At 45.8% G+C, this 13,771-nt stretch overlaps 4 protein-coding genes across 4 annotated transcripts; 3 read left to right on the forward strand and 1 right to left on the reverse strand.

Annotated features, from left to right (window-relative positions):
* Positions 1 to 5,674: 5,674 nt before the first annotated feature.
* PpBr36_04061 (uncharacterized protein) lies at positions 5,675 to 8,835 on the forward strand (the record flags this gene model as incomplete). The annotated part of the gene is made up of 5 exons (XM_029891227.1): positions 5,675 to 5,891; positions 5,998 to 6,017; positions 6,140 to 6,565; positions 6,701 to 8,683; positions 8,776 to 8,835. The coding sequence occupies 5 exons, from the start codon at positions 5,675 to 5,677 to the stop codon at positions 8,833 to 8,835; spliced, it is 2,706 nt and encodes a 901-aa protein (XP_029750004.1).
* Positions 8,836 to 9,980: 1,145 nt separating this feature from the next.
* Positions 9,981 to 10,511, forward strand: PpBr36_04062 (uncharacterized protein; the record flags this gene model as incomplete). Its single annotated transcript, XM_029891228.1, has 1 exon — positions 9,981 to 10,511. One exon carries the CDS (start codon positions 9,981 to 9,983, stop codon positions 10,509 to 10,511), a length of 531 nt encoding a protein of 176 aa, XP_029750005.1.
* A 320-nt stretch (positions 10,512 to 10,831) lies between these two features.
* PpBr36_04063 (uncharacterized protein) lies at positions 10,832 to 12,080 on the reverse strand (the record flags this gene model as incomplete). Its single annotated transcript, XM_029891229.1, has 2 exons — positions 10,832 to 11,793; positions 11,963 to 12,080. The coding sequence occupies 2 exons, from the start codon at positions 12,078 to 12,080 to the stop codon at positions 10,832 to 10,834; spliced, it is 1,080 nt and encodes a 359-aa protein (XP_029750177.1).
* Positions 12,081 to 12,694: 614 nt separating this feature from the next.
* On the forward strand, positions 12,695 to 13,723 carry PpBr36_04064 (uncharacterized protein; the record flags this gene model as incomplete). Its single annotated transcript, XM_029891230.1, has 3 exons — positions 12,695 to 12,835; positions 12,954 to 13,242; positions 13,356 to 13,723. The coding sequence occupies 3 exons, from the start codon at positions 12,695 to 12,697 to the stop codon at positions 13,721 to 13,723; spliced, it is 798 nt and encodes a 265-aa protein (XP_029750006.1).
* Between the last annotated feature and the right edge of the window lie 48 nt (positions 13,724 to 13,771).

Genomic DNA, 13,771 nt, shown 5'->3' on the forward strand with positions numbered 1-13,771 from the left:
TTATAAAAAAAAGGTACAATAAAGCTCTTTAATAAATTGATAAAAGAATGCCTAAGTTAAACTTTCTTTTAATTTTACCAATATTTGCGTAAATTATTCAGGTTTTTAACAAAATGTTAATTAATATAAAAATATTACTAAAACTTTTGTTTTAATCGATAAATGCATGCACTTTATAGTATTAGGTCTGCTAGGCTATCAATACTGTAACTAAAATTAAAATTAATATTATATACCATTATTCAAAAAAAAATTAAATATAATGAAAAAGTACAAATTTTACTGAATATTTTAATATCTTTTCAAATACAATGGTTATAAAGACGCGGCCGGCACTCAAGTACTTAACAAATCCCAATAAATACAACCCAAATTACTATATATTTTTATAATTTTTATTTATTTCTTTATACGAATATTTAATTGCACGCTATAGGTACACTATTTTCTTTTGCCATTATAATGCGAATATTTTGTATATACCCGCTATAAACGGCAGAATACCACAAATTATCCTTATATTAATAAAATAATTATTAGCGATATCGCAACATTAGGTATATTATTAATAATACCGTTATAAACGGCGAAATGCGACAAATTATCGTTGGTGGTACCGCCATGAACGGCGAAATGCGACAAGATGTCCTCAGACTAGAACGAGCGCGATTTTTTCGGCCAATGTAATTGGTCGAAAAGCCATGTGGCTGAAAGGTACATGGAGCGCTCGGTCCCCACTGCGAAGCAGGGGGGTCTAGTCTGAGCACNTGTGAGGATCAGGCCCCTAGACCTACCCTCAGAATCACGACTCGGCTCCACACCGAGCCAGGGATCGGACAAGGATCCACTACCTCCGGATTTAAGCGCGTCTCTTGAGCGCGTTGTGAGGATCAGGCCCCTAGACCTACCCTCAGAATCACGACTCGGCTCCACACCGAGCCAGGGATCGGACAAGGATCCACTACCTCCGGATTTAAGCGCGTCTCTTGAGCGCGTTGTGAGGATCAGGCCCCTAGACCTACCCTCAGAATCACGACTCGGCTCCACACCGAGCCAGGGATCGGACAAGGATCCACTACCTCCGGATTTAAGCGCGTCTCTTGAGCGCGTTGTGAGGATCAGGCCCCTAGACCTACCCTCAGAATCACGACTCGGCTCCACACCGAGCCAGGGATCGGACAAGGATCCACTACCTCCGGATTTAAGCGCGTCTCTTGAGCGCGTTGTGAGGATCAGGCCCCTAGACCTACCCTCAGAATCACGACTCGGCTCCACACCGAGCCAGGGATCGGACAAGGATCCACTACCTCCGGATTTAAGCGCGTCTCTTGAGCGCGTTGTGAGGATCAGGCCCCTAGACCTACCCTCAGAATCACGACTCGGCTCCACACCGAGCCAGGGATCGGACAAGGATCCACTACCTCCGGATTTAAGCGCGTCTCTTGAGCGCGTTGTGAGGATCAGGCCCCTAGACCTACCCTCAGAATCACGACTCGGCTCCACACCGAGCCAGGGATCGGACAAGGATCCACTACCTCCGGATTTAAGCGCGTCTCTTGAGCGCGTCGTTGATTGTAATTTCTCTCTTCTCTTCAGTTTAGAATTTTCGTCGATAGCGCCTAATATACTGAGGTTCTCCAATGTATGCCTGGCCGTGACACCAGGTCTGTATAACCTATTGTTCGCCCCCCAAAATTTATAACGGTAGCGTTACCTGATGCAATACCTAAAATAATGGAAATTCCGGTGTTTTTAGCATTTAAAATATAAAATATGGAGTTAAATTCGCAGTTCGAAAACCCAAATTTAATAAATATAAATTACGTGCATTGTTTTTATTTTCAAACCCAAAAAATATAAAAAAAGCCCATTAAAAACGGTAAACCAAATAATTTCCAATAGGCCTTAAATAGCCCTAAAAGTATTAAATGGTTAATTGTTTTAGCGTTTAAATTCGATTAAATCGTTATTGCAAAAACCTTCCGTCTTATCCCTAAAATTAAAATACCTATAAACCGTAAACTGGTTTCCACCCGGCCGGTATTTAAATCAAAAAAAGGATAAAAATAATAAACCTATAAAATATAACATTAAATTTATTATTAGGGGTTTTTTACAGGTTAAAGGTTTAAATTATATCGAAATTTTTGCTAGCATTAATATATTACCTACTTGGCGTATATTATTAATTATAGCTGATGTACAAAATTGGGAAATAGAATAAATCGATTTTATCGGTGCGTTTCTAAATAGATATTTTACCGACGTAAATATCTATTTGCAAATTCCAAACGGTTTTAAAGATTGGGCTAAAATTTGTAACCTTACTAGCGCTAAAATTTTAGTGGAAATGGGTTATAATCCGAAAAAATTGCAGGTTATACAATTGGAAAAAGCGTTATACGGTTTGAAACAGGGTCCAAAAAAATGGTAAAACAAACTCAAAACCCTACTTTTTAAAAAAGGTTTTAAACCGTTAATTTTTAATCCCGCTATTCTTAATAACGTTAAATTTAAATATTTTATCGTTACTTTTGTAAACGATTACCTGCTAATAAGTCCTAAATTGCAACATATTTAAAGTTCAAAAACCCGTTTTAATAAAGTATACGCGTTGGAAAACAGGGGTTTTGCAACCTATTTTTTAGGCGTTTAAATTATAAAGGATAGGTTTAAACGCCTATTTTGGCTCCATTAAAGTTAATATATAAAGGAAGTATTAGCAACGTTCGGATTATTTAATTGCAAATTTATATTTATTCCTTCATAACCGGGTATATTGAAATATAGCGGGGGTAAGGCCGTAAATGCCTTAAAAATTAAATTATTATAACGTATTATCGGTACCTTTATGTATTTAATATTATTAACGCGCCCGGATATCGGTTTTGCGGTTTAGTGGTTTTTACGTTTTTTAACGAAAGCTATTATAATACATTTAATCAGCTAAAAATTAATTACGTTATTTAGCGAATATTAAATCCTTATTTATTTATTACGGGAATAAAATATTCAAAGCCGAATTACCACCCAATTTATTAATAGGGGGTTTTAAAGGTTTAAAATTACTGGGTTTTAATAATAGCCATTTTACCGGGGCTAGGGAAAATTCAAAATCCATTTACGGATATTTGAAAACCCTATTTGGGGGTTTTATAACGTGGAAATGCAAAAAGGTTAACATTATAGTTTTAAACATTCCCAAAACCGAAGCCGATATTTTAGCGGAAGCTTTGCGTAAAGCACAATGGTTCAAATACCTATTTATAAAAATTGGATTACCTATAAAAGGTTTTATTGCAATATTTGGAAATAATATAAGCTTTATAGCTAACGTATATAATTTTACGCACCACCAACGTACTAAATATACGTTATTAAAATTTTATTTCGTACGGGAGTCAATTATAAAAGGATTAATAACCCTAAAATACCTGGAATCCAAACAAATGCCCGATAATGGGCTAACAAAGCTTTTAACGTTTCTAATTTACAAGGTTTTTTCAAAATTTATAGGGTTTAAACCCCTCAAAACTTAATTTTTACTTATTGAATTTTAGGGCATTGAATTAGTGCGTTAGTTAATTACCTATTACACTTCCTTTATTTGCAAATATTGGATCTTTGCTAGCCCAATACCGGCCGTATTACCCGAATTTACTCTGTATAGGCTAATAAATAAACAATTTATACCGACCTTATACCAAAAGTTGGATTAAAATTGAAAAAGCTCGTGTTTGGAGCGATTTACGCATTCGAAATACCGTATATAATATATTTAATTTTGACTATTACCAACGAATAACCAGATTAGCTACCTGGTTTAATAATTAATTCCGTGGGTTAATATTATGCAAATCGGGGGTTCGAATCCGGGGGTTATTACAATTTTGGGGGTTTTCTCCAATTCGGGGGTTCGTCCATTGCGGGGGTTATAGGTCGGTATAAAAGGTTTAATTATCTAAGGGGTTTATATCGGGAGTTCGAATCGGGTTAGGATATAAAAGGGATTTCTTTTTTGGGGGTTTTATTTTTTATATACTTTTTTTTCCGATTTTATGTAAATAATAGCAAAAAAAAGGGGGTGTTAATTATATGCGTTATTTAGCATGTAATAGGTCCATTTTTATTTGTATATAAACCATTATAAATAGTGCCGAAATAGGGTTATTGGGGCTGTCGGATTTTTTATTATATTTTGTATATTGCAGAAATTGCGATTTAAAATCAGCGAATGGGGTTTCACCCTGCACCGGGTTTAATATCCACCCTGCATTTACGAATTAACTACCCTATACCGGGTTAAAATCTTCACCAAATCAGCAAATTAGTGCGAATTTAAAAATGGTTTGTATGGAAATAAGGGTGTTTTTTCAACAACGCATACAAAATACTTTTTCGGAAAATCGTATGCGGTACCGGAACTTTTTGCGGGGTGCGGACCCCGACTTCGATATCGGAAAATATATAAGGGAGATAAAGCAAAATCTCCCCCACCAATGAATTAAATTTATTAATCCCAAAATTAGTGAATATTATAATGCATTTAAACCCTGTAATTACAGGCTTTTACAACGCAACTAGCACCACGCCGCACCTAGGCTAATGCCTAAACCCCTGTTAGCAACCCATATTGTTAACAAGTATAAACGAATTTCGATTATAAATTATATATAAAAGTGTGTTTACTTTACCTATCCGCTTATTTGATGGTTTATATAATCCGGGTTTTAAACCAAAATTTAATATAACGGTATATATATATATATATATATACGACCCTCCACGTGCAAAAATTATAAAGTTTGGTTAAAAATTGAAAATAATATTAAAAAAAATCGAAAACGAAAAAAAAATCGAAAAAACAATACCGCTATAAACGGATTAAGGGCAGGTGGTATCCAATTTAGCCATTATAATAAATAAAAAAATAAATTAAATCGCTGTTAATAGCGGTATTAAACGCTATTTTTAACCATATTTTCTTTTTTTAATATTTTGCGTGGTTGTGGAATAGTAAAGGAGTGTCGGTCGAAAAAAAGCCAAAAATACCGCTATAAACGGCGAAAATCGACAAATTATCCTCAAACCTGAACCAAAATATTTTTTGGATGGACCCACGAGTACATTGCAAAGCCGCAATTGAGCCACGAAATGGAGCGAAGCGAACGGAGTGGATCAATTGTGGAGCTTTGGGCTTCAGGGATGAGCCCTGAGACTACAATTTAACCCTTCTGGCTGTTGGAACGCTCGGTCCACCCTGCAAGGGTGGTCTAATCTGAACACTGAAAGTAACTGCTTCTCTACAAGATTAAATGGCACGCTGTAGTTGATGGTATTGACGCGACTGCAAACGAGCTGAGTGAGCCGTCGCTAATGGTGGCATTTTATTGGGTTGGTAAAAGGGTTATCGCGATTGTCTGCGGGGACAAGATCCAGAGAGATCGATTGTTCAATTTCGGTTGGCTCGTGGATTAGCCCTCGGGCATAGGCGGGAAATTACGGACTTATCGGCATCAAGTCACGTCGCCTAACGGAGATAGCGCTCATAGTAAGCAAATGCGTCCAGTTCGTACCGCCACATGCGCATCTAGGCACTCTTGGCTCCGCTTGCTTCTTTTATTTTGCTCGCGTACCATTGTGTTATTCTCGCGCTTTGCCAGTATAAATTAATATGTCGGAGTTTGGGGAAGGCCTGTTTGCGGATTTTCGGCCGGGGTCGAACAACAAGTCCGTTCAAGAGCAGACAATTGCTGGCAAATTTACTTCCACGCCTGGGTGCCCACCCTCACGTTCAGGTAGCTTCATGGATGTCTCGCGGGAAGAGGACGTCGGAGCTCGCAGTGCGGTGCGCCTGCAAAGGAAGCGACGAAGACCGGCTTTGGCATGCGGTGCGTGAAACGCTCTCGTCCAAAAACATGTGCATCCTATGACGTGCCTCGGCCAACGGTTGTCGTCATTGTTTGCTGACTATTGTATGCTTATGTTGCTACTCAGATGAGTGTAGGAGAAGAAAGGTTAGTTAAGCTGCCCCGGGTTATTGATCCCTGCCGGGAGATCAAAGTGCCTTGACCAAACCTAAACTCAGTCTTCAACGCAACTGACCTGACACCATGCCCTCTTGTCACTTGATTTCCAGGTTAAATGCGACAGGGCGGTGCCCTGCACCAACTGTGTTCGTCACCAGTGTGCGGATGCTTGCAGCTACCATTCTTCGAATGTATCTAGACGTCGGGTTCCGGACTCGACGCCTCCGGCTGACCCGGAGTCGGTCTGGCCTCCCCGGGCTATTGAAGACCTCCAGACTCCCGCCGCAAATTCGGGCTCGTCCAATACCGGAGTTGACGGTAGAAGCCCATCCTCTGCGCTTGACGCGAATGTGACCTCCCTGAATGAGAGGATCCGCGAGCTCGAGGAGCGGCTCTCTCGAGTGCAGCCAAGCGCAGCTCCTGATAGTTCCGCTCATGATGCTGCCCGGAGCATGATAAACCGGGGCGCCCCCAAGGGCATCCTAGCAAAAACAAGATATTTCGGCGTGAGCCACTGGATGCACAGCGCCGTAGCCGTAAGCATCTCCTCTTCTTTTCCCACAACCATGTACCTCAGGTCACATCTCTTGGCCAAGGGCCCAAATCAACCCCGTCGCATGCGCTTTGCGTTTGCGTAGCCATTTGACCAGTTCGCTAAGATTCAACGGCAGTTACCTCTAATCATTGAAGTTATGAATTCCAAGGGGGAACAAGGCGAGACGCTATATAGCAGACTGAGCGCCAACAAAAGGCTTGGCCGACGTATCAAATCTGCTAGAATGCCTGTGTCTGCAAGTCACAAATTCAGTCAAACCAGGCGTGCACCTTGCTCGCGGGATCTGTGCGACCAACTGGTGGACAACTACTTTCGCACTTTCGAGACAATATATCGCATCTTACACGTACCCAAATTCCGCAAGGAATATCTCAAATATTGGGAGGATCCGACGGCTGTCCGAGACGTCTTTTTGATTCAGCTACAGCTTGTGCTCACCATCGGAGCTTGTCTACATGACGATATATTTTCTCTGCGGAACCAGGCTAACGAGTGGCTGTTCGATGCTCAACATTGGATCACGTCGCCAACGCCCACATTCAAGGCGCGACTGTCCCTCGATGCGATGCAAAGTATGTGCCTACTGCACATTGCCCGTGAGACGACTGGTGTCGGGGCGGACTTGACATGGATATCTGCCGGAGAATTGTTGCGCAACGCCATATTCATGGGCCTCCATCGTGACCCCGACAAACTTTCCAAGATGCCCACCTATCGTGCCGAGATACGACGGAGGCTTTGGGCCACTATATTAGAGATGGCGCTACAAGCGAGCATAGATTCGGGTGGACCAGCGTCAATCTCACTCTCGGACTTCGACACCAAACCTCCCTCCAACTTTGATGATACTCAGCTGGACGATACTGAGGGTGAACCCGTGCTCGAGGCGCCCCAGCCGATGCCTACCGACCATTTCACTCAAACTTCGGTCCAGATCGCGCTCCATAAATCCTTCCCAACCCGTCTCGCCATCGCGCAATACCTAAATGACTTCCGCAGCAATGGGAATTATAGCACGACCCTGAGGCTCAACACGGAAATGACTGCTGCATGCCGGACTTTATCCATGATCCTCCGGTCCTTCAGATGTCGAGATAGCCGCGATTCCCCCGAAAGTCCAACAAACAGTCAGCATCCCTCAGAGTTTCAAATACTCATGACAGAACTGATCACGCATCGTTACTTCTTGGCTCTCCACATGCCTTGGCAAACTGCTCTACAGCGAGATCCGTCACACTACTTCTCCCGAAAGGTATCTGTCGAGACTGCCATGATGCTCTATCGATCCTCCTGCACTCATGGCATCTCCGAGGACGGCTCAGCAGCCGAGTCTGTAGGACGGGCCGACTTTGCGCGCCTGTCGATCTGTGGCTCCGGGATATACCGGAATAACAACCTGCAGAACACAGTGACCTTGGCTACGGAGCTCATCTGGCAACTGAGAGAGGAAAGAGCAACGCGAACAGAGGCCGGCTTTGTCGGTGATTTTGGGAGCCCTGGGCCCGATGCACACTCGCTGGCCGGCACACAGCAAGGCAGCGGGATGCCACCGCTTTCGACATCCAAGACGACTTTTGGCCTCGGTGTAATGCCCTTTGCCGATCTTTTGGACGCCTTGCGTGGTTATGCTGCCCGGACAGAGCGGCGTATGTTAGCGGGCGACACCAACACCAAAGGCTTGATTTTTGTCTATTGTGTTCTGTCACAGGCCGAGTCGATCCAGAAGGGTCGATCGGACGAGGAAACGCGCATCAAGAGCATTCAATCTATCAAGGAGTCCATATCCAAATGCCACAGCCTGCTCAACATATTGGCCGCCCGGGTAGGCGTCTCATCCACACAAGCGAACGAAACGTCCACATCGAATGCAAGTAACATGTGGAAACAAGGCACTGCGGGCACAATCGAGGGTGTTCCAGCTCTAGCAAGGAACTCTTCAACATCGGGAGATACGGGCAATACGGGCGACAGTGGCTTTGGGCCTTTAGATATCGACACCATGACAGCAGACAATACTCCTCAGGAGAAATTCGTGGCATTTGGTGGGATCGCTGACCTTTCATTTGATATGGACGGCATTTGGGACCTTGGGACTATGGTAAGCAGTCGAATTGCACCCATCTGAGGCTACGTACCTAGGTATAGCCCCTATCATGGATACCGAGATAACTAACGAGAATTATGCGATAGATAAATGGTCAAGGGTCCGGCCTCAACTTCGACTGGCCTGGTCCAGGCATGTACAACTAGATAACGATCGAGTTTGGGCAATAATGGCTTTTATCTGGGTTAGTCACTTATTGGTCGTTTAGATAGCTAAAGTGACCCATCCTCGGACAGGCCAATCGCTCCGAATCGAGATTATTGTTCCAGGAACTGAGCCAGTCTACTAGTAATCAACTTTAGCACTTGTTGGGAGTTTCCACACTATGATCTCAAATGGTTTTGGCCTCGTTGGGTTACTCTGTGATTTCTTCCCGCGTGCAACATCTCTCGGCATCCACTGTTCTGGGCAAATCGACATCAGCTCCTGTCGATATCATCCTGATTTAGCCGTCAACATAATATCTGTGCCGTTCCTACGGTTGCGATGGACCACCCGATGTATATAGACCAATTAAAGATGGGTCTGGATCTCTTTCTATATTGGACTTGCACCGGATCCTGCGGCTGTTCGGGCTTGGCAATAGACATGAATCTGGAAGCAGTTATTACTGATCTTTGGTTTCTTTAATTGAATTTGCATCAATTAATCCAAACCACATGCATGCTAGACCTGTATCTCTTGCCCGAAAAGGCATGCCACACTAATCATAGCATCCGCACTCTGCAATGCTGTGGCAATAACGGCCGGGACAGCCCAATACGAGTGGTACCGACCCCAAGTCTAGGCTATGGTAATCACACTGGGAACTGATGGTCACCACTTCCTGAGAGGGGGCCATCACATACCTGTCTGTCGCCGTGCCGATAGCTGTGGCAAGAATACGCCACCTCCAATCGAACCTGCTGGTAGGCTCTACATCATGCGTAGACATTGGGGCGGCTGATTCCCTATTGCTTGGGAACAGGGTGATTTATGTTGCAGAGGCAACAATTCAGCAGCCAATTATAGCCGAACTCTGGTATGTATGAGATTAGTCTTTCTTTAATTTGTTAAAGAACCTCCGAATACTACCCTCTCTTGTTGTTTCCCATCAAGCAGTTTATGGTCCGTCTCTGCGACTCTGTGAAAGAAAGCAGGCCTCAGGATCAGGAGCGTGTACAAAAGCTTCAGACACGGGACATTGCATCTGGCAAATTCCTCCCTCATGCCGAGGTTAAGACATATTGTCAGCATACATATCCCAATAACCTCGACACTATCTATGTGATTCAGACATCACCCTGCACCCATGGGCCTTCTCAAACTCTTTGCTCTAGGGGCATGGCCAGCCACGGTATTAGCGTCTCCGGTTTTGACATCTTTGCCAGGGCGACTAGCCAACGAAAATCCCCCACAAGCAGAGTTCCAGAATAATCCTTCCACTGCGACTGCCGACAACCACTACGCCGTTCCGGATGAGGGGACCACAGACGCGGATCCTAACCGTATGGCTCGCGGCTGCACTACGACGATACGCAACAACAACATCCCATGCTACTGGGATGGTACGCAGACACTTTACTCAGCAACAAAGACTTTGACGGCTCCAGTCGACTGCCACGGCTGCTTAGATATCCATATTCAACAAGACGTCTATTTCTGCCCAGTGGAGAAGATATACACCACTTTTTGGGCGCCGAACCCCAGCACAGCTTGGCTCACAGTCTGCGCGACATCTACTCAAAAGGCCATCAACTTGCACAAGAAGGACATTTTCACAAACGACGCCGCCTTGCCTGGCCGGACCCGAGCTCCGCATCCGGACCCGACCAGAATGTAAATACAGGAAGCCGACATGCAACGTAACACTGTAGAGTGTAGTCGGACTCGGTATAGATTTTGCGGTATTGTGAGGGAGATGTTTAGGAAGCAAGCGCCCTCAAACTGCAACGGAATTGTCCAAATAATGCAAGCATACTCTAGAACGCACCCAAGATCGACAGAGCATTGCAGCCAACAATCTGCCACTGGAATGAATAGGCGGGGCTCTTTTGATTTGTCTCTTTGGGCGCCAATCAGTCTTTTGGACACTTATTACAGGTCATGGAATCACAGATGACATCCGCTCATTGTTTTTTTTCCTTACATCTCAACACTAAATCACTGCACTCTCGTAGCAGAGGCGGGTAAAACCTCATTGACCCACTCCATCATCACCTCGGCTTCCTCAGTCCTATTTGGTAGCGTCCGTAGCGTTTCTGTCAACGACCGATCCAGGGCCGTAGCATCCCTCAACAGACCGCGCAATGTCTCTACCTTTGCTGGCGAGTACTCTGATGATCTCAGCTCTAGCACCAAGGTCTCAATAAAATCGACAAGAGAGAGTCTCATTAGCGGGTCCTCCATGTCCACCATACGTAGAGTGACATAGTGAAGTAGGCTGTCCGGTCCGGCCGTCTGACCACCGGCTCTCCCTCCTTTGGGGAGCAATTCTGGGAGACCACATTGCGTGATGCCAGCGAGGTTGATGCGTGCCAGAGCGGGGACTAGACGGAGAATCCGACCGTGGGCCAGGCTTTGCTGTTGTGGCTGAGTAGTGCTGTCGAAATGTTGTCCCTCGAGGAGCTCTATCAGCAAACCAAAGACATCCCTGTCTTGGAACAGTCGACGCCAAAGCTTTCCATGACCCGGAGCTCTCCTTTTAGCTAGCTGTGTGCTGTCGCCATCACCGATATCTTTGCTAGGCGCGGGGCAGTCTGTTTCCAGCAGTGCCTCTAAAACCTTGATCCCTCGCTCGCCAACACCAACATCCGGTGAAGAGAGCCAACACGAGAGAAACCCAGTAACTAGGGGCGTCGAGACAGACAGGATGGCAACCTCAGCGGGAGTAGCAGCCGCCTTGCCAAGTATTTCCATGGCAAGAATATTGGCCGATGGTGCGGGAGATTGCAGAGCTCCGGCGAGGTCCTCTTCCGACGTGAGAGAGAGAACCTGGGACAGGGTTGCCTGTTGCAGCAGTTTGAGGGCTAAACTACATAGGACTTGGGGGTCGTTCTGATACTTCCTCAGAATTGAGGCGACCTTAGGAAGCAGCCGGGGCATTAGATGAGGTATGTTTGCCTCTGGATCAAATGATCAGATAGGTATGTAATGTAAGCGACTTGACTCGTTGATCTGGTTCGTCAGGCCACTCAAGCGGGCCTTTGGGTAGGAAACAGAAACGAGAGAGAGAGAGGAGAGAGAGAGAGGAGAGAGAGAGAGAGAGAAACGAAAAAAAGGAAGCCTGCCTACCTGTGATCTGAAGCTCGACATGGTCAAAGAGAGCTGCGTCGATGGGTATTTCAGGATTGCTTAAGAGCTCATCCAGATGCTCATCGAGCTTCTCCAACCGAGTCGGAAGGGCGTCCATCGTACAGAAACCGAGCAAACCTTTGGTTTCTTCTTTTGGTTGGGTCAACTGTCAAATCAACACAAGCATCATGTTAGAAATACAGGAAAGATTGATGTCAGTGAATGATCAAGACTCGTGATACTGTGAACTTTCCCTGATCAACTGGGGGGGTGAGAGGGGCATTGGTAGCCAACCAATATCAGGGTGATGTGAAGTTATCGTGCAAGGTACAAGCGAGCCTCGTCAGTTGACGGATGCCTGCCAGTACTTCTGAATTGTCTGTCTGGTCCCTGCTGACCCCAAACGCCCTTAAGCTCCCCCGCTGCGGGGGACATGTTGCTGAGGTAGGTACCTACATATTAATAAGAGCTACCAAACTGTGGACAGTTCACATACGGTGTAGGTAGGTACCTCATCTCAATCAAGGTTGAACCCCACACACTTCATTGATGACTCCACCCCGGAGAAATCGTACCTCAGCTAGCGGACAGTAATGCAACCCCGCCAATTTTTTCTTTCCCTATCAAGCTCCGATTGTCAATTGCTCACTGGCTGTGACGTGACGTGACGCGGAAAATCCGACCACACACGCAAGCAGGCACAAACACGCCCACGCCCAGTCCTGCTACACCATGTCCGGCCGAGGTGGTGGCAGAGGAGGCGGAGGCTTCCGTGGCGGCCGTGGAGGCGGCGCCAGAGGAAGTCTTGCCAATGTCGCTTGGGCTAATGACCCAACTCTCAAGGCCGACATGCGCCCGTCCGAGGTGTTTCCGGTACGTCGCGCTCGGCTTGGATTCATATTTATCCACTACGCATCACGCGCGGCCGCCCATTGATTGCACTTCTGCGCCATTACCGACGGCTGCTAACATATTGAATCGCACAACTCAGGAATATGTCGTCCCAACAGCCGCCCCTTTGACCTCGAGAGAAAAGTCTCAAGTATCGTCGTATCTGCTCGTATGCGAACAGATTCACTCTGGGCCACTCTACACCCAAACCCGAACGTGGAACGTCGACTCAGACACTCCGCTGCGAACTTATGGCCAGGAACAGGTCAATCAACGTTACGGCATCAAGAACAAGGCCACCGTCGACCCTTTCTTCAGCATGCCGATGTACTCCAAGAGGCTGGAGCGTAGGGAACGCACGCTGCCAGACCTCTCGGCCAGGCCATTTAGTATGTCCACAAACGAACAGCGCTCGAGATTCACATACCATCCGTTTACACCCGTTATACATAACCGTGTGCGCATATTCTGGATTGCTGACAGATTGGTGTACCGCAATCAGTGAAAACTCTCTTCCCCGCCGAATTACACGACACGCTCGATGGCAACGATGGTGCCGGCAAGGGTGGGCGTGGTGGCACCGGCAAGAAGAAGGTACTTACTCTTTCCGATGTCCACTCCCTCCGCACAGCAGAGGATATCTTCGGACGGAACGAGACGGAGGAGGAGCGCAAAAAGCGCCTCGAGGCACTTGCCAAGGAGGAAGAGGACGGCGATCTGGACGCAGAGGATGAGGAGGGCATGGAGGAGGAGATGGACGACGAGTTTGAGGACTCAGACGAGGGTGACTACAATGCTGAAGCCTACTTTGACGGCAACGACTACGACGACTACGACGAAGGGGATGATGGAGCAGAGGGCATCTATTGATGTTTGCGGTGGTTGAGGATTATGTTTTCTTCCTTGTATCATCATACC

Source organism: Pyricularia pennisetigena, chromosome 6, assembly GCF_004337985.1.
Source record: "Pyricularia pennisetigena strain Br36 chromosome 6, whole genome shotgun sequence".
In the NCBI taxonomy this organism is placed as follows: Eukaryota; Fungi; Ascomycota; class Sordariomycetes; order Magnaporthales; family Pyriculariaceae; genus Pyricularia; species Pyricularia pennisetigena.